The following is a 19,222-nucleotide window of genomic DNA, read 5'->3' as shown; positions in this document are numbered from 1 at the left end:
TTTACGTGCTTGAGCAGCACAGATTTCACTGTATGACATTCTGAGGTGAGAAGAAAACATAATTAGCTGGGTTTTCTGACACTGTTACATATAGCGTTGTAGTAAATTATATATACAATGTGATGTGTCGACACATAACAGCCATCTTAGCAAAGAACCAATTTTAAATTATACCTTTGGGGACTTTGTTATTAGCAGCCTTTCACAAAAATGCATAATTTGTCCCCATTTCTTTTGTTGAATCTCCGAAAAATGCCAAAGAAGGTGATTACCAAAGACAGATAAGCTGGAAATGTGGCAAATCTCAGTATGGTGTGCATATTGAGGAAACTGGACAGGGGAAGGACAACAGAAAAAGCAACCGGCTTAAAGAACTGTTTGCAGCTGATGAACAGTATCTGAAAATCATGTCCTTGAGAAATATGGGGGGAAATGCAGCAAAGATCTGACACAGAACACCTGAGATTTATCTGGTCCTTCAGAGATGCATTTGGTCTGCTGAGCCCTCACCAGAAATGGTCTCAGTTAAAGGGTGCCTGTCAAGAAGAGAAACAGGGAGAAAGGACTCATGTATCAAGAACTAGATGTAAACTAAGTGGCAACAGGTCTGATGGAATGATTAGTGTAAATTTGACATTTTTGGTTCAAATTGTCACGAATATGTACAGAGGAGGTCAGGAGAAAGGTACAACAGTGAGTATCTACAGCCATCTGTAAAACACGCTTGAGGCTCTGTTATGGTTTGAGACTGCATTTCCGCATTTCAGTGATGTTTGGGATCTTATGGAAATTCATGGAATTATGAATCCAGAAAAGTACCACAGTGGTCCCAAACACATTTCCAATGCAGTTAAAGCATTGATGGATCCTCAGGTGTCAATATTATTGAAGCAGTGAGGGATCATCTTGAAAAAGAACAGAACAAAAGGCAGCCAACATCCAAAGAAGAGCTTTGACTGTGTTTCAAGAAGCCCGAAGAACTATTCTTGAAGACTACTTAAAGAAATTACAATAAAGTTTGTGTAAAGTTTGTGTCAGGCTGTGTTAAAGAATAAAGACAATCATACCAAATGCTCCCTCCCCCAAATCATTTATTGTTACATTTATTGTTATTTATTACAATTGTTTAGTGAATTGTATTATCCTGCCCCAAAATGAGTCGTTGGTGGGTGAGTACCCGTGCCATGAACAGAAGAGTCTGTTATCTCATTTGACAGTATCTATTTTTCTTGGTATTTCCGATTATTTGATAAAGTCTATATTATGTTAAAGTACATCAAATCTAATTAAATAAATAAAAATTTGAAAGCGAAGGAGAGTTTTTTTCACACTTGGATTTAGCTAAAGCTCATTGGGTGTGCAGGTAATATCTCTGTATAAGAAACATTTTTAACGAAGTCGTGGAAGTCTTATTTTTAGGGGTTACCTGATGGAATACTGCCACCTGGGGGGATATTTTTTTTTTTTTGGAAGGTAGGTGTCTAACAAATCATCTTAATTAATTTATTTTAGCACATTCTGATATTAATTAAAGTGTGATGGTTGATTTTTTGTTTGCTTGTTTTTTGCTGGCATTTAACTTTTTAAATATAATAAAATTTCCTATAATGTGTAGATTTTTAAGTTGAGCTTAACTATATTTCCGCCAGGGGTAGTTCTGCAGTAGTTCAACTTCTTCCACTGTTAAGTAATCGGTAGTTTGCAATGCTGCTTATGGGACTTGAGTCCGCATTGAAAACTAGGTCCTTATAAGGACCCATTACAGTGTATCCAGTTCAAACGTATTTGATTGTAAAAAATAATTTGCTGTTTCAAAAATACAAAAGACAAATACATGTATTATACGCCGAAAATTACGTGGTGTGTGATAGATTAAAACGTGTAGCCTAACATATTGTTCGAATTTATTAATGTTGTCAATAATTTTGATCAGGCTTTCTGTTCGGACAGGCGTTATGTGTATTCCTCTGGCAAGACCCCTATGGGATTAGCAAAACAGTCCAGAGATGCGGATATCTTTTGGCCACCGCTGAATGCAGTCTTCGATAACTCCTGTCATCTGTTATGTGTTGTTGCTGTTCCATACGCGTTCTGATAGTTATCACGGTCTGCTGAGAATTTTAACATCCCTGGCTTTGACTGGAGCAGGAAAACCGACGCGACTCGGTTAGCTCGTTACCTAGCGTGTCAGAAGGCTCGACGACATAATAGATTGTCCTGCTGCTGAGAACGCGGTGTGCTCTTCTTGTCAGATCAACCCAGGTGTCACCCAGTGTACTATCGCTAATTTTCAGAGAGTATCTTCGTTCCGCCGTATCGTTCACTGTTGTCTTTGTTATGTAATCGACTGCTTTCACCGTGAAATGTAGCAGCATACAGCAGCTTGGCCAGTCTTCAGTGTCTCCGCAGCGTTAGCAGAGCACTGCTCTCACTGCGCTGGCTAAAAATACCACTGTAAGGCCCCCCTGCTCGCTGCGCCTCCAAAAGTGCTGGACTTGTCCCTGTTGGACTTCTCTTTTCTGGTCACCTTGCTCGCAGTTTGCCACTCTACATGGTCACTACAGTGAATTTGAGACGACTGGTAGAGCGAGTCGGGCCCCGAGGTTGTGAGCCGAGCTGGTCTGATCTAACGTTAAATCGTACCAGCTGCTGGGCTTCAGTTTTCCAAAGGAACGGCACTCGGCTTTGGTTGCTCTGTAGCCGAGTATCATTTTGCCCCGATGGCCTTTTCCTGTTATAACTAGTAGTATAGAAAGCCTTGGTGAAGCCCGGGGTACTTTATAAAGGTCAGACAAGACACAAACGCTTCGTTTCCACTGTGTTCAGTCTGAGTTTGGGGAGGCAGACTTCATCTGTCCGGAGCACAAAACCATGTCGGAGGATAACAATGCAGACAAATTCATCAAGGTAACCTAAAATGACACTTCTTCTGCTTGGTTACTGGTCCACTCAAGTGATGGAAATATTATCTTTTTAAAGCTGTTGCTCAATGCATGCTACATGAAGAGCGCAGTTTTATCTTGTTTCATGAGACAGTCATAAACTCATATTTATTGACAGCAGATGAGTTTTATGTGTGATTTGCATGGCAGAAATGTTGAACATGTTTTAAAAAACATAATATTCATTTCTTAGTTTAAACCCATTTAACAATGGTCATGATCATTAACCAGCCTTACTTCCCTGCAAACTGGATCTGGGGTTTGTTCCTGGCTGGCTCCCCTCAGTGTGTCATTGCCTGGCATCTATGTCAACAGTAAAATGTGATCTGGAGTTGCCCTGGCCCCTGCTTTCATGGTTGGGCAAGAGGTACTCTAGAACTGGAGCACACGTTCGCTGAGTAGCTTTTTGCTTAACCCCGACTCTGTTTTATCAATTTCCTGGCTCATTAAATCAAATGCTAGGAAATAATCTTGCATGTTTCCTTGCTCCAGAAAAAAAAAGTATTAAAGCATTACAAATCTGCGTAGTTTTTGATCACTCGTCCTTCAAGTTGTGTGATTAAAGAACCCTGGACTCCCTCTTAAAGTGATGAGATCTGTTGACTTTGTTAGGTTGTGGGGGTTTGCTGACATCATTTGGGTCCCCTTAGAATGAAAAGTCACTGCAAATCAATAGAGTTGTTCTGTTGACTGCGTTTATCTCTTAGTGAAACCATATGGAGGGGTGTTTTTCCAGAATGACAGTGCTTCTGTCTTTTGGTTCAGTGAGTCACCAGTGATTCACTAAACCTCACATTCATCAAACATAGGGTTTGATGAGTGTGAACATCATGTGAATCATATGCTATGGCTTTCACAATCAGCAAGTCTAGTCCCAATTAAACAGCTATGGGAGATTTTGGCCGAATACTCCACCTCGACCAAATAAGAGGATATCTTTTTTTGGATTACTTTAATAGTGTCTTGACACGAAATCGCACTTTCCTGGTTGTCAAGCTGTAGTAAAACATTGTCAAGTGTTGCAACAGTTATATTTTAATCAGCCAATGTTCACATGTCCCAGAAAATTATGTTATAAGGAAAAGGGACTAATGCCAAAAATTTCTGGCCTCAAGTTTGGGGGTTTGTCAAAGAGAACTTGATTTGTTTTATTTTGATTTTTTTAGTTGATTACTGAACTTGTGTGGGTGAACTTGTCTTTAAATAATTTATTTTGGCACCAGTAGTAGCGGCATGATTTTCCAGGTGCATTTGTGTTATAGCAGCCAAGCTGTCTTTTTTCTAAATCTTTTTTCTGTCAAGGAATGGTACTATTGTGAAACTAGAGCCCATAGATGTATAGCTATTACACCACCCAGTGTTAACACAGTAGGGTTAATGTGTTTCTTTCCATTTAGTATAATGTAACTAGTATCTGCAGTAGTCTTTTGAATATATGTTATGAATATAACATACAGTATGTATTATAATAAACATCATATTCTGTGTACTGGTATAATCACTGCCTGTGTATTGGCATTGATCAAATGTTTGGGGGGGTTTAGTTTTTTTATACAGTATTTTCTTTTCTTTCTCGTGAGCTAATGATCATAAAGCATGACATACCCCGTGCTGACTGTTGTGAAAGGCACAGATGATTCATAAACTTAAGCCTAGGTCTTTTTGTAACATTCCTGTCTACCACGGTGGTCTGCCTTTTCTTCAATGTTCTGATATACTATATGGTATTATTTTGTCTTTTTAACAGGAGACATCTATTTTGGACGAGTACAACATAAACTGGACACAGAAACTGGGAGCTGGCATCAGTGGCCCTGTCAGGTAAGTCTTTTTAAAAAGACTTTTCTTTATTCTTGACATTTTATCTTTTCTGCTGCAGTCTGTTGGTGCCAAAATGTGGAACGGGATTATTTTTCTTGAACTATGGCCAGTGTGAGGAGTATTACACAACCAGGAAACATTATCATGATATCTGTTTGTGATTGAGAAATCACCTTTTACCTGTGCTTCTGACGTCTATGGAAATGAGTTATTGTCATTTATTAGTGCTACAGAATCCCACAGGGAGAACTCTTAACACTTCTGGGTTAAACACAACTGTGAGAACGCAGTCAGCGTTAACTGAGGTTACAGTGTAGTTTTGTTTATCCTGAAAATAGATTATTGTGATTCAGAGTATTTTTAAGTAAAGTGATTTGATTGAAGAGGGTGGCAGAGATTGTTGTGTCCCCATGCAGTGCATGATTAAATCTATGTATACATCTGAGTCTCTGAATACACCGCAGAGTCGATGTCAGAGCTGATTTAGATTTATTTGTTAGCTGAGCTATTGACTAGACAAACACGTCTGTATGCATTTCTAGCGGTTCTCTTGCATTAAATTTGCTGTTGCACAGCCTGACCTTATCCTTGGCACGTTAACACATTAAAAATTATAAAAGGACCAGGTGCTTGTCACTTGCTTTAACTGACTGGACCTACTACTCGTGTGTAAGAACATTGCAGCTGGGAGCTTAAAATGTTTGGCACAGGCACGATTTCTGTTGTTTTTGGAGGTGGCTCAGTTGGCACAAGCACAGTCTATGTAATTGCAGCATGGTGGACTTGAATCCCACCCAATGCACGTATCCCTCAAAACCTCAGTGGAAGTCAGTTAAACTGGACTCATTATGTTTTCATTTTGTTATGTTCATGTACACCATATAATAATGGATTGGATTTATATAGCGCTTTTCAAGGCACCCAAAGCGCTTTACAATGCCACTATTCATTCACTCTCACATTCACACACTGGTGGAGGCAAGCTACGGTTGTAGCCACAGCTGCCCTGGGGCAGACTGACAGAAGCCAGGCTGCCATAGCGCGCCATCGGCCCCTCTGGCCCACACCAGACTGTTACTGTTACCATATGAGAAAAAGTATTAGGCTACCTAAACATTACACCTAAAGGCGATTTTCTGACATCATATTCTATTAATATGAGGCATTAATATGAAGTTGGTCCCCATTTGTGGCTATAATAGCTTCCACAATTTTGGAAAGGATTCCTGCAAGATTTTGGGATGTGTCTGTGGGAATTTTTCACCCCACTCGTTTAAAAGAGCATTTATCAGATCAGACACTGAAGAATCCTTTGGTTACTGGTGTAACCCCAGTTCTCTGAAAACCAAGTGAGGTATCTCACTATGGGGAATGACCTCTGAATGACCATTCAGGCTCCACTACCACAACGTCAGAGCAATGACTTCAAGGACATGGGGTTTCCTGACCCCCTTTGTAACAGTCTCTAGCCCCCCACGAGAACCTGGAGTTCTTCAACTCCTAAGAGAAGCATGGAGAAGACGAGGAGGAGGATGTTATCATGGATATCATCAGAGATGATAATAATGAGAATGAGGATGATGCTATGCTGCCCTGGCATCTTGACCTGACAGCTCCATTGGCAGGGAAGCTAAGCCCTCTCCATCTCTCCTGCGAAGTCACTCTAAGTGAGATATGCAAGCATACGTCAATCAAGCTGTCCATTAGCTGGTCTATAGCTTCTAGTTTATCCCAAAGGTGTCAGGGCAGACAAGTTCTTTCATAGCAGAGTCAAACATTAAAACTCGAAAAATGGAACTAAGAGGCCCAGGTAGACCCCAGAAAAAATAGTCCCATAGCATTATTCTTCTTCCACCAAACTTAACACCTGGCATAGTGCAGTCAGGTCAGTAATGTTCTCCTGGCATTCTCCAAACCTAGACTTGTCCAGAGTCCAGTAGTGGTGTGCTTTACACCGCTCCATCCAACACTTGGCATTGTGCCATAATGAGGTAAGTATGTGTGCAAGTAACCTCAGTTACTCAGTTCAGTTTCAGATGTTTTTGTCTCTACTCTTGCTTCTTTATGGCGTCAGTGATAATATGGTCGTTTCAGGCATGCAGCTCTGGCTGTGAGCACAGCAGCTCCACACAGCTGCTCTGGAAGACAATCTGTTAGCAAGAGGCAGCCAGTCCAAAAGAAAGTTCCTTTAACAGGACGGTGGCCCTAAGCAGAGTTTGGGAGTTCAGCATTTGTGCCCATTTGTGCAGGTTCTTTTGGCATTGCAGAATGAAAGTTTAAAAATGCGTAGACATGCTGTAAAATACACAGCAGCGTGTGGGCATGGTAGGTTTCTTTCAAGCCTGTTGCACAAGCCTGTTGCGCCCATATTGATGGGAACAGTTGAGAGGGACAAGAAACATGAAGTGCGAGAAGCGAGTGGAATACAACAAATGGTCAGACTCGCTGGGATTCAGTTCACAGACTCACTGTTAAAAGCATTACTACCCATGTGTTGTGTAAACTAACAGCTTAAAATCGTAATCCTCTTGAAGAAAGTGAGTTTATTTCCAATTCCTTGGCTTTGTTGGGTTTAGTCTAGCGGTGGATACACAAGGGATCAATTATAAAACATAGCAGTTTGCTTAAGTCGTCCATTTCCCTTCTATATTCCTCTAATTGTCTTCACACTGTAAAATTGGGAGTAATCGATCACAGGAAAGCTTATACCGCATATGAATAAGTAGCAATCACTGTTATAAATGACTCCTTTTAATATTAAAAATTAGTAAACGCTGCATTGCCCTGCTTCACTGGGATATCTGTTCACAGGAATGACTTTTAGATTCATTCTGTTTCTGCTGAACTTTACAGAGAGGCAGCAGCTCTGCCAGCAGATTTAAGTCTGTTTATGCTATACGCAGTCTTTTTAGTGCAGGTCTGTCTTGCTGATTCTAGTTAGATGCCAGTGGTAATATATCAGTGTCTGCCACTGACTTCTTCTGCTCATTCTGCACTTTGAGGCTATCATTAGTCTGGATCAAGCGAGAGCAATCTGTTATTACCCAATGTGTATATTTTTGGCCTTGAGTGATGAGAATACAGTGAAATTGACTCATCAGGCCACCATGTAAACATGCTGGTATGATTCATGCTATTTTTTTTGAGCAACTTTTACTCACCTCGTGTTTTATATTTCTAACTCGGTTTTTTGCTCGGAACTCTTATTACTTCCTTCTTACCTGCCTCCGTCTGCTAGCACATTCATGTCTTTTACTGTATCCCCCACCACCGGACTAATTCTGTCATTCATTTGGGAAGGTATTGGTTTCTAGTGAAGTGAACTTTGGCCAGAGCTGAATGTTTCTCCCAGTAATACTTTAATAGTGTAATCTGAGTTCAAAGTAAGTGTTTAAAGTGAATATTTGAGCCCCTGTAGATTAGAGGAGAGGGAAAGGGAGTTATTAGATTCTTCCAAAAATGAATTATGTATCTGCACGTTTCATATTTAATGAGTGTGCAGTTCAAAATGTGGATTGAGGAAACCCATTTCCAGGAGTTATTTACTTCATTTTATCCTTGTGACGATGAAAAATATGCATCCACAGATGACTTTTCCTTTGGTTTACTCTACATACAAAGATGCAGAGCAGATTCACCATTCCCACAACAAACTTTGATATTTACAAAATAAAGTAAATCCAGCTAGTCAGCTGATGTCTTCTCTGTGCTTCTGTTTGGCCTTATTTAATTCAACATCAGATCATATCCAGGCGGTATGTAGGAGTGTAATAGTCTAAAACACCACGTTAGCACACAGAAACTACCTTTACAACTTTAAAGTCTTTTAAATAAAATAAGAGCGCCTATGCAAATATAAATTCAAGCTTTACAGATAAAGTATTTACACATCCACAGATTATAAATATAAGTCCTAAAGTGATTAGTCTATTAACAGAAGAATATTTATTTTAAATAACATGCAAATAATTAGTTGTCTGCAGACAAAATATATATCTGAAACTAGGTCTGTGCAATATGACCAAAATCTCATATCCCGATATCAGAATTCTATCGTCCCGATACCGATATAAATCACAAAAATGTAACATTTTCTGTAAATTCTGTGGATCTCGGGCAGCTCGACTTGCGGAAAGTGTTTCCAGCTGCGCGTCATGTAGCTGGAGTCCAGTGTTTTAACAGATGCATGAAACTATATATTTCTAGACATAAGTTGTAACGGCCGCCGTTTTCTTTGTATTTATTACACGGCGTGCTGCGGGGAAAAGCCTGTTCTAACGTTTGAGTCTAAGGTTTATTTTTTAGCACCTGGCGGCTCTTTTTTTACTTCTTATCCGTAAATAATCTGCTCTTTCACGTGATTCAGTTTATTTTGTAAAGTCTCAACAGGATCTTGAGCTTTATTGTGAAAGGTTTATGTGGAACATAAACAAGCGGACACGCGATGGTTTTAACGTCGTTGTTGCTAACGACAGCCACTACAGTGACCATCAAAATAATGAAAAAGTATTACCGTAAACAGTTTATTTTGCGACACCAAGGAACAAATGATAGCGTAAAATGAAACATAGACGTTTTTATATCGTCATCCGATATATATCGTTATATGAACAGCCCTATCTGAAACTGTAGATACTGTTGAATTATGTTTTTTATCTACTTTAAAGCTTTTTGTAAGGGTGAAATGGCATCTCAAGTTAAAAGAAAAAGAAGTGTCCAGACATTGTCAGCCTACACATTGTCTCTCATTGATATCAGCTGTTTTGTTTAAGTAAAGGACACTGGACACTGTCTGGCATTTTATTTGTTGTGGATTTGGGGAATGCAGTTTTATCTGACTGGACTTGATTGTAATCTTGTTTCTTAATCAGATAGGTAGATGGGAATGCTGTAAAATGCTTGGATGGTTGTTTTATGTGACATAGTGGTTTAATGATTTCACCTGTGACCTCATGTAGAGGAGCTGGTTGCAGGTATAAGAGAGACGCCTTTTAATGATTTAGTGTGTTTATCAGGATGTTGTGAAAAGCTGGCAAGGCTTAAATCGTTTTCAGGTGAAACTGTAAATAATTAAGCCAATTTGCTATAAAGAGTTTGCACAGTTTTTAGGTTTTAATCTGAATATATTAGATCACGTAATACAGATGAGTGACAAGCAGAGCAACTGATTGTTAATAGAAACACCAGAAAATTAGAAAAGTCCTGTGAGTTTAGATATATTTAATTCCTGATTGTTAGCACAGGCACACATCTGACACATCTATCATGGTGCGTGGGGTGTTTGTCGATACTTGTTTTCTTTTTTTGCAGAGTTTGTGTGAAGAAGTCAACTCAGGAACGCCTGGCCCTGAAGATCCTTATTGATCGCCCCAAGGCCAGAAATGAGGTTAGAGGAAACACTGTCATGGCTGTGATTAATACCTGCTGTTTGTTGTCTGGGGCTGTGTCAGCATACTTTGTTCTGCCTGCCTGTTATCAGTCTGTATTAATTCCGGTTTTGTTTGTTTTTTCTTCCTTGCTTCTCTTGTACTTCAGCCTGTTTGTATGAGCGCCTTTGTCTGCAACGCTGTCTCCCTGCAGTGAACAGTTTGTCTTAGCAGCCTCTCCGTGTCATTAGCAGCCCCGTGTTTTGATCAAGCAGCTTATGCAGCAGTTAAGCAGTGCAGTCAAAACAAGCTACACAGACTTGGTGTTGGCGTACTGTCTTTGTCTGTCTTGCAATCTGCTTTTTTCTGAGTCTGACACTGTATAATTTCCGATGGTCTAATTATTTAGAAGAATTCTTGGTATTTGCAGCTGCTTAATTTGCATTTACATTTGCAGAATTTGTCAATTTTTGGCATTCATTGGTAACGAATGTGCATTAGTTGACTCATCTGCTTAATAAAACCAGTAAAGCAGTGGAAACGTGTAATAAAATGATTTCTGTGTCAGCTTTGATGTAGTTTAAACATTTGAATACTAATAGATGTCATTGATCTCACATTAAATTTCTCTTTTTGCCTGGGAAGTGCCGACACTGCACATCAGAGTGACTTTACTGATGATATGATGCTATTCTCTGTTGCAATGACTTTAACCTGGCTTAAACATGGAGAATTTAAACTTAAGAGAGTTACTCTAAATTCACTTTGCTTGTTTTCTCTCCAGGTGCGTCTCCATATGATGTGTGCCAACCACCCAAACATAGTGCAAATCCTGGAAGTTTATGCCAACAGTGTTCAATTCCCCCATGAATCCAGCCCAAGGTGAGGCGCTCAGTCTGTTTTTGTAGGATTCAGTGAATCTCTTGTCATAAAAGAAAGAATTTAACATATCTCCATCTCCTGGTTTTCACGGTTTCCTCCAATTGTTCTTCACAGAGCGAGGCTCCTGATTGTTATGGAAATGATGGAGGGTGGCGAGCTGTTCCACAGAATCAGTCAGCACAGGCACTTTACTGAAAAGATGGCCAGTCAGGTCACCAAACAGGTAGGTGAACAGACCTAACTGTGGTCCACCTTTATCTTGTGTTTTATGACATCGTCTGTCTTTTCCTTTAAAGCTGCAGTAACATGTCACACAGCCTGGCCTTGTCATTACTACCTGCTGTTTGGATTAAGTGGCACACACCAGTTCAACCCTAGGCTGTTTTTAATAAATCTATAGATGGTGTCTCAGTTTTATGTCTCCCTCCCTGTAGATCAGCCAAGCGTTGGAGCATTGTCACTCTCTAAATATTGCACATCGTGACCTGAAGCCAGAGAACCTTCTCTTCAAAGATAACTCTCTGGTAAGCTCCTGATGCTGCGTTGTTGCACACACAGATGTAAATACTGCAGTTTTGAAGTAACGTTAAAGCTGCCACAGCCAATTACTTTTAGCTAATTAATTATTTATACAAAATACAGAATGAAATGCAAAAGAGTAGAAGCTTTGCTAGACTTTTCAACACAGTGGATCAAAGGGTTTTTTTGGGTTTTTTTTTTTTCTCAGACTATATCTAGCAGAGTTTGGCAAAGATAATGTAGAATTAGAAAATCTGCAGTGGCTGTGACAGACTTGGAAATCAATTCTGCTCTGGCAGCAATTTCAGTAATGTCCCAAAGGTGTTCCAGCTAAGAAATCCCATCAAGTGAAACTCCGTGAAGCCCCAGAGAAAATATCTTACATGAAGTTGCTAATAAAAAGTTTTTATGCTCAAAACATATTCGTATCTCTCATTCGGTGATTCTGTCTGTTCTGCAGGATGCACCTGTGAAGCTGTGTGACTTTGGCTTTGCCAAAATCGACCAAGGAGACTTGATGACCCCTCAGTTTACTCCTTACTACGTAGCACCTCAGGTTAAAAAAAAAAAAGATGCACTTGCTTTCTCATTCCACTGACGGCTGACACATCATTAACGACTGAATGCATCATATCTTAATGATGTATTCTGGCCCTGTTTTCTGTACAGGTACTTGAGGCTCAAAGAAGGCACCAGAAGGAAAAGTCTGGAATTATACCTACCTCACCCACTCCTTACACCTATAACAAGGCAAGACTCATATCTGGGATTCCTGCTGCAGGTGCGTCAGGCCTGGTTCACTGGTGAATTATTTTTTAAAAGGTTTCTTTTCTGTCTACAGAGCTGTGACTTGTGGTCTCTCGGTGTGATTATCTACGTAATGCTGTGTGGCTACCCTCCGTTCTACTCCAAGCATCACAGTCGCACCATCCCAAAGGACATGAGGAAGAAGATTATGACCGCCAGCTTTGACTTTCCCGAAGACGAGTGGAGCCAGATCTCTGAGATGGCCAAGGACATTGTACGCAAGTAAGTCTTCTTCCTATTTCTATTCTTTGTCTACCTACAGGATTTTTTTCTATAACCTAATAGATTATCACACGTCCTTCATTATGAAACGATTTCAGACCTCAGTCACCTTTTTCTTAAATATTAAGTTTGTATGTATCAGAGTTCAGATGAGCAGCTCCAACATGAGAAATAAATGGAAAATCGGGGTGCCACTTTAGCTCTCTGAGGGCACAGGGCTGGGTTTGTCTTCATATGATCTTATTTCCAGCTTCCTGTTGTTTCTCTACTCTCCTATCACAATAAAAACTAAAAAAAAGCCTTCAAATGATCTAAAATAAATAAATGACCAAAATAAAATTAGATTAAAATAGTCATTCACGCCAATAACACTCTGCACAAGTTTTGCTTTTTGCCATGAAAACTCTTTTAAATGTCCTTCATTGTCCTTTGTGACCTTTTCTTTATAATTGAAGAAAACTGAAGAATCACATGACCCCCATCAAGCCCCCCCCCCCCCTTTTTTTTTTTTTGTGAGTAGGCACAGAGCCTAATAACAACGAGACTTTGCAATCCCTACTGTCGTAACCATTATCTCTGATTTATGGTTTAGGTTTGTCAATCCAGTTGATGCAAAGAATACCTGACTTTGTCCAGCATATTTTGTAGTACACCCCTCAGCAGACTCATTAACTCTCCTGTCATCTTGTTTACCCCATATTGCCTTCCTTTTCTCCTCTGTCTTCCTTGTGTTTATTCGTCCCATCCCTCTGTTAGTCTCACTCATTCACTCTTTTTCTGACCCACATGTATTTTCTGTTGCCTCTTTGTTTCCTCCCTGCAGGCTGCTGAAGGTGAAGCCAGAGGAGAGGCTGACAATCGAGGGAGTCTTGGCTCATCCTTGGCTTAACTGCACCGAGGCTCTTGACAACGTGCTGCCCTCGGCACAGATGATGATGGATAAGGTGAGTGCATTGCGTCAGTGATCTGACTGGCAGAGGAAACTGCTAAATGAGTATTCTTAATTATTATAATATAACAGACGTATAGCCCTCCTTAGGCAGAAATTTAGATACCAGCTTTGACTGTCCTCTTTCTGCTTCCCAGGCGGTAGTTGCAGGGATTCAGCAGGCCCACGCAGAGCAGCTGGCCAACATGAGAATTCAGGATCTGAATGTCAGCCTGAAGCCCCTAAACTCTGTCAACAACCCAATCCTCAGGAAGCGGAAACTTCTAGGGTATAGTTGCTGTTTTGTTTTTTTTTCTTTGTGTGTGTGTGTGTATCCAAAGTTTTTTTTATTTATTTGGAAGTCCTTGTATTTAAAAAAAAAAAAAAAAGAAAAAGAAAAAAAAAAGATCTGCTCTGAAATATGTTTTTCTGTCCATGTTGCAGCCCAAAGCCCAGTGACAGTTTCTTCATTCACGACCCAGAAAACGGAGGGGAAGACTCCAACGTAGCACTGGAAAAATTACGAGATGTCATTGCACAGTGTATACTACCACAAGCTGGTCAGTAAACCCACGCCGGTATACAACTAGCATTTTAATGAAGAAGTATGAAAAGTTGTGCTGGCTTGTTGAGTTTGGTGTCTGTTTTTCACTTCAATTCAACTAAGAAGCATTTTGGCAGTCTGTGATGAAAAGTAAACATAAGAACTGCCAAAGTACAGAGGAACAGATGATCAGCTAAGCTTTTTTTTTTTTTTTTCCAAACCTTTAATTGGTTGTAACGTAACTTGAAAATGCAGAGAAACTCACTGATTTTTGAACATTTATGACTAATAATTGCTGGAATTCTAATCAGGCTGTATAAGGTTATAGACACTCACTGACCACTTTATTAGGTACACCTTTCTAGTATTTTGTTGGACCTTGTTTTTTCCTCCAGAACTGCTTTAATTCTTCATTAATTCTTCAGCAAGGTGCTGGAAACATTCCTCAGAGATTTTGGTGCATTTTGACATGATGGCATCAAAGAGTTGCTGCAGATTTGGCATGATGGATGTGCAGGCAGCAATCTCTTGTTCCACCTCAAAGGTGCTTTATTGGACTGAGATCTGGAGACTGTGCAGGTCCTCTGAGTATAAAGAACTCATTGTCATGTTTAAGAAATCAGTTGGGGCTTTGTGACATTAAGCTGCTGGAAGCAGCCATTGGAAGATGGGTACACTGTAGCCATAAAATCATGGATATCATGAGCAGTAACACTGCCGTAGGCTGTGTTAAACTGATGCTCACTTGGTATTAAGGGAGCTAAAGTGTGCCAATAAAATATCCCCCACATCTTTACATTGTTCAATTTTGGTGAGCCTGTGTGACTTACAGCCTCTGTTTTCTGTTCTCAGCTGATGTGATTGGCTCCAGGTTTGGTTTTCTGCTGATGTAGCTCAACTGCTTCAACATTTGACATGTTGTGTATTCAGAGATGCTCTTCTGCATACCTTGGTTGTAACGAGTGGTTATTTGAATTACCGTTGCCTTCCTGTCAGCTCAAAGCTGTCCGTCTAGCATCAACAAGGCATTTTTTAGTCTCTGTAAACGCCAGAGATGTTAGTGTGCGAAATCACTTTCCTTCCCTGTGACTAATTTTTTTGCTTCCATGTGATTGGCTGATTAGATATTTGCATTAAGGAGGAGTTGAATAGGTGTACCTAACAAAGTGGCCATGGATAGTGTACATTAAAGTCTATATGGAGTCTGCTTGTGATTTTTTTTCTGTTGACAATGTTGCACATCTCTCAGAGAGGGAAAAAAACAACAACTTCTGAAGTTAAAAAAATAATAATTTTTGTGCAGGAGAGAACGAGGATGAGAAGCTGAATGAAGTGATGTATGATGCCTGGAGGTTCAACAGAGACTGTAAGCTGCTGAGGGATGGCCTGCAGGGGCTCAGTTGGGACGGTCAGTGTTGCTTGCTCTCTCTAAAGTCATCCATGTTTTTTTTCATTCACTTTTCAGGTGTGAGCTTATGTGTGGTGAATGAATAGCTTATTGCAAAGATCAGAAAAGACTGTATAAACAATATCGCTGCACCCCTAATTATTCAAATTGACAAAAATCTACAGAAACCAGATTAATTGTCTCTGTTATTATAAGATTAGGGGGAAAAGACTAAGCATGGCTCTCATTTAGAAGTGTAATTTTATTGTTACCAGTTACCAGATCCTTAACCAGCAGATTTTCATTGCAGGACGAGCCTTCTCCGATAAAGTCGACCGCTTGAAGTTGGCTGAAATAGTGAAACAGGCCATCGAAGAGAAGACAAATCTCCAAGAATCTCATTAGCAGCTGCTGTCTTTCTATCTTCTTTTTATATTGTTTGTTATTACCCTTTTTAACTCATATCTGTAAAAAAGCTTTTTTATGTATAAATTTTTTTTCTTTTCGTAAATTTACTTGCAAGATTTATTGTCAAACTGTTGCAAGAGCTATTGTACAGCTGTAGATATATTTCAAAGATGACTCATTGGTACTATAAAAAAATTTTTTTATGGATACTTGCAAAGAACGTGGGGAGAAAAAAAACCAACAACTATATTTTCATTTTTGCAAAAAAAAAAAAGCAAGACCAAAAAAATGAAAATCTGTGAAAGAAATTATTTTCTGGGAGGAAATTTTTATTAGCTGTTTGTCCAGCTTATTCAAGATGTCATGTGTTTTATCCCAGTTATTTCATTTTATTCTATTTTATGTTATTTTATTTTAACCTTGCTAAGGAATGTATTTATTTAAACAAAATTCCATTATTTTATACCTTACTCGTAGGTTGGGGTCCGAAAGTTGACAGAAGCACTCTACAATGTGATTTTGTTCTTCCACACACCTTTAAAATCTCACGCTAGAGAGAAATGGTCTGAAGCTTTGGGTTTTCCGTCGTCTCGTGCGTCTTTCCCTCGACCTTTGTTGTTTAGAGGTTGGGGAGAAGCAGAAATGCGGGTAAAAGAAGGCATCATAAATCAGAAAAATGGAGGCAGATTTGCTCATTTTTTTTCACAGTACCTCTCTTCCAACTAAATTTATTAGTTATTAAATCGTTTGAGCCAAAAAAATAAAATCTGAATACCTTTTTTATGAGCTTTAGTTAAGACGTTCTCAGACTTTTTCAAAGCCCCCCAAAAATCCCCCTCCCCTTTCAAAAACATTAATAAAAGTAACAATGTGTTTTTCTGATTTCTGATGGTTTGGATGAGAGTCCACTGTTTTATTTCAAGTTGTTTATCTGTGAAACTGACACAATCTCTGCTGCTTTCACGTCACAGTTGTATCTGCTGGAATTTAGACCTGCATAGTTAATATTTGAACTCTTTCCTAGCAGGAGTGGTTGTTACTTGAGCTCAAAGAAACACACACACAAAAGAAACCCCCCTGGTGATTTTGGTCCAGTGTGGTCTTAGACCAGAGCAGATCAGGGGGGAAGGACTGGATTTCAGTGTTGTAACTTGATGTTCAACTGAATGTGCAATAGGGGCTATAATGTGATCATGCCCCCCCCCCCCCCATGCATGTACATACTGAGACCGTACTTATCTAATGTGTCAGTATTACTGTTTATCAGAGGCCTTCCATGTTTCATGTCATTTCATTTCAGAGGTTTGAATACCCAGAAATGTCCCCACATCCTCACCCTTAAGGTGTGATTAATGTCATATTGTTAGTTGACTGGTCAGAGTGAAATCTTCACTACACTGTTTGACTCTTGTGGTCTACTCATATCTAACAATAATATCCTTTAAAAGAGGCGTTTGGAGAAAGGGTTCCTCTTAAGGTGTTTGAATGAGGCCACACTGAGTTTGCTGAACAGCTGGAAATGTTTATTTTGTGTTTTGGAAAACCTCGTCTGTCCTGAGATAATTCTTTGATGAAGTCTTTTACAGAACTTTTTCTGTGAACATAAATTCTTGTCAAGATTACTGCATTAACTATGTGATCTTCATTAAAAAGAAGTGTTTCTTCTGAGTAATTTGCAAACACTGGTGCAATATATCATCACTCATCGCTGCTCTCTCTGACTTTTTCTCCCCTTTTTTGGGGGGACATGGTCAGATTTTAAACTCATTGCATTATCATAAAAAAAAGCATAGTTTCAGCCTAAATGTCTGCTTTTCTTAATATTTATTTCTTTGGAGGCAGGAGATGGCAATCATGTTGAAAGCTGATATTTTTCACACTTTAAAACTGATACGAACAAAAAAGTGCAAGTCTTCCTTTTTATGTCTGTATTCAAATTTAGGTGGCGTCGACAATTGGGTGGGATCATTTTCACTTTCTTTCAGTTCGCCTTAAAGCTTAATGATAACCACAGCTTGTGTTTAAAAAGGCCTTATTCAAGTTTCACACTCAAATGTGCCTTGTTTGAAAGGGCGGCATCTCCATCCTTTACTTAGTTGGAAATAATTGACAGGAATTAGAAGCTTCTGGCTGTAATTTGCTGGGGTTTTTTATATGAAAATATGAAGGTTATGGATTTGACAACACAAATTAAAGTAGCACCATATTAGCAGAAAAAAAGTGTCCTTTGGAAAAAGATTTTTTTTTTTTTCTTCTAATACCTGAAAGATTAGATTAGTTTGTAAAATGCTCCACTGGGTATGTTTACACAGCAACAAGTTCTGCCCACAGATGCCTCTAAAAGTAAAAAAATAGGTCTCGAATCTGATGTGTTTTTGAAAAAAAAAAAAAAAGTTTAAGAACCTAGTTTCCCCTTCACACAGGGTGCTTTATGTGTTGTAGAGTCTACAATGTAGACCATTTATGTAACCAATGGGCTCAACTGGTCGCCTGTAACGGCCTGAACCGCAGTCTGACAGAAACGTCACGGAAAATGAGGAAATGTGGTTTTTGCATTTTCAGAACAAGGGTATCAGACTCATCTTTGCTCATAAGTGACTTGCAGCTCAAGTGGGCCGCCTGCATCGCTGAAGCTTCTGACTAATTGTTCCCCTTTCTTTTTGTGAAGAGCAGTTTCAGTACATTCAGGTTATTGCTAATGATCTATTTATAAAACTGATGATGCGCAAACTGAAACATCTTTAAGAAAAATGGTTGTTTTTCCACATTCAGACTAATGATGATTCAGATGGACAATAACACTTTCATCATTGTTTATTCAGAACGTTTTGCTTACCGGTGCAAAAGAAAATGACAACCTAAAATTAATGTCTTCTTTGCAAATTTCACACTTGGAAAAGTTATGCAACAAGCCTGATTGGATCCTTTGGCAGGCTGGTTCTGGCCTGTGGACCATAAGTTTGACACCCTTGCTTTAAAAAGAGAGATGAAAAGTGTGTTTTAGTAAGTCTTACAAGTACTGCTACTTTAAATCCTGCAGAATTTCTAGAGCTTCTTGAAAAGAGTGGACATGATTTGGGTTTTTTTTTTATTTGACTGTGTGAACCTGTGTAATTAATTTATAAATATATACATATATGTATGCCTCTGTGTGTGGTTCACTATGAAGAACCTTCTTTGTATCTCTGGAGGTCAATCAGAGCTTCTTTAATGGCTTCCACAGATAATGTGGAATCCACAGATAGCATCATTTGTATCTTTTGCTACCTGACAGTGAGCCGTGTATTTATTACCAGTTTTTTACTGTGAAGTCAAGGCATGCATCTTTATATTGATAGTTCTAGGAGTGAAGCGCAGTCCTGCTGAGACACCATTTACATGCTGTTTGCTGCTCGG

The 19,222-nt window shown here is 39.3% G+C and overlaps 1 protein-coding gene across 1 annotated transcript; it reads left to right on the top strand.

Annotated features, from left to right (window-relative positions):
* The first annotated feature begins 1,968 nt into the window (after positions 1-1,968).
* On the top strand, positions 1,969-17,506 carry mapkapk5 (MAPK activated protein kinase 5). Its single transcript, XM_004547112.6, has 14 exons — positions 1,969-2,907; positions 4,690-4,763; positions 10,074-10,149; positions 10,914-11,011; positions 11,126-11,234; positions 11,446-11,535; positions 11,991-12,086; positions 12,200-12,280; positions 12,372-12,559; positions 13,383-13,503; positions 13,646-13,776; positions 13,932-14,047; positions 15,335-15,439; positions 15,729-17,506. Exons 1-14 carry the CDS (start codon positions 2,872-2,874, stop codon positions 15,821-15,823), a joined length of 1,416 nt encoding a protein of 471 aa, XP_004547169.1. The 5' UTR covers positions 1,969-2,871; the 3' UTR covers positions 15,824-17,506.
* The last annotated feature ends 1,716 nt before the right edge of the window (positions 17,507-19,222 follow it).

This window comes from Maylandia zebra, linkage group LG12 (genome assembly GCF_041146795.1).
Source record: "Maylandia zebra isolate NMK-2024a linkage group LG12, Mzebra_GT3a, whole genome shotgun sequence".
Classification (NCBI taxonomy): Eukaryota; Metazoa; Chordata; class Actinopteri; order Cichliformes; family Cichlidae; genus Maylandia; species Maylandia zebra.
The sequence above is the reverse complement of the archived record's forward strand: the minus strand, read 5'-3'. Positions and strand labels throughout refer to the sequence as shown.

What these genes read in the sequence shown, in the direction of transcription:
- mapkapk5 (XM_004547112.6), top strand. Translation starts at nt 2,872, where the DNA reads ATGTCGGAGGATAACAATGCAGACAAATTCATCAAG. An exon ending in CCCCATGAATCCAGCCCAAG is followed by an intron (nt 11,012 to 11,125) that starts GTGAGGCGCTCA and finishes TGTTCTTCACAG; the next exon opens with AGCGAGGCTCCTGATTGTTA. An exon ending in CACAGATGATGATGGATAAG is followed by an intron (nt 13,504 to 13,645) that starts GTGAGTGCATTG and finishes TCTGCTTCCCAG; the next exon opens with GCGGTAGTTGCAGGGATTCA.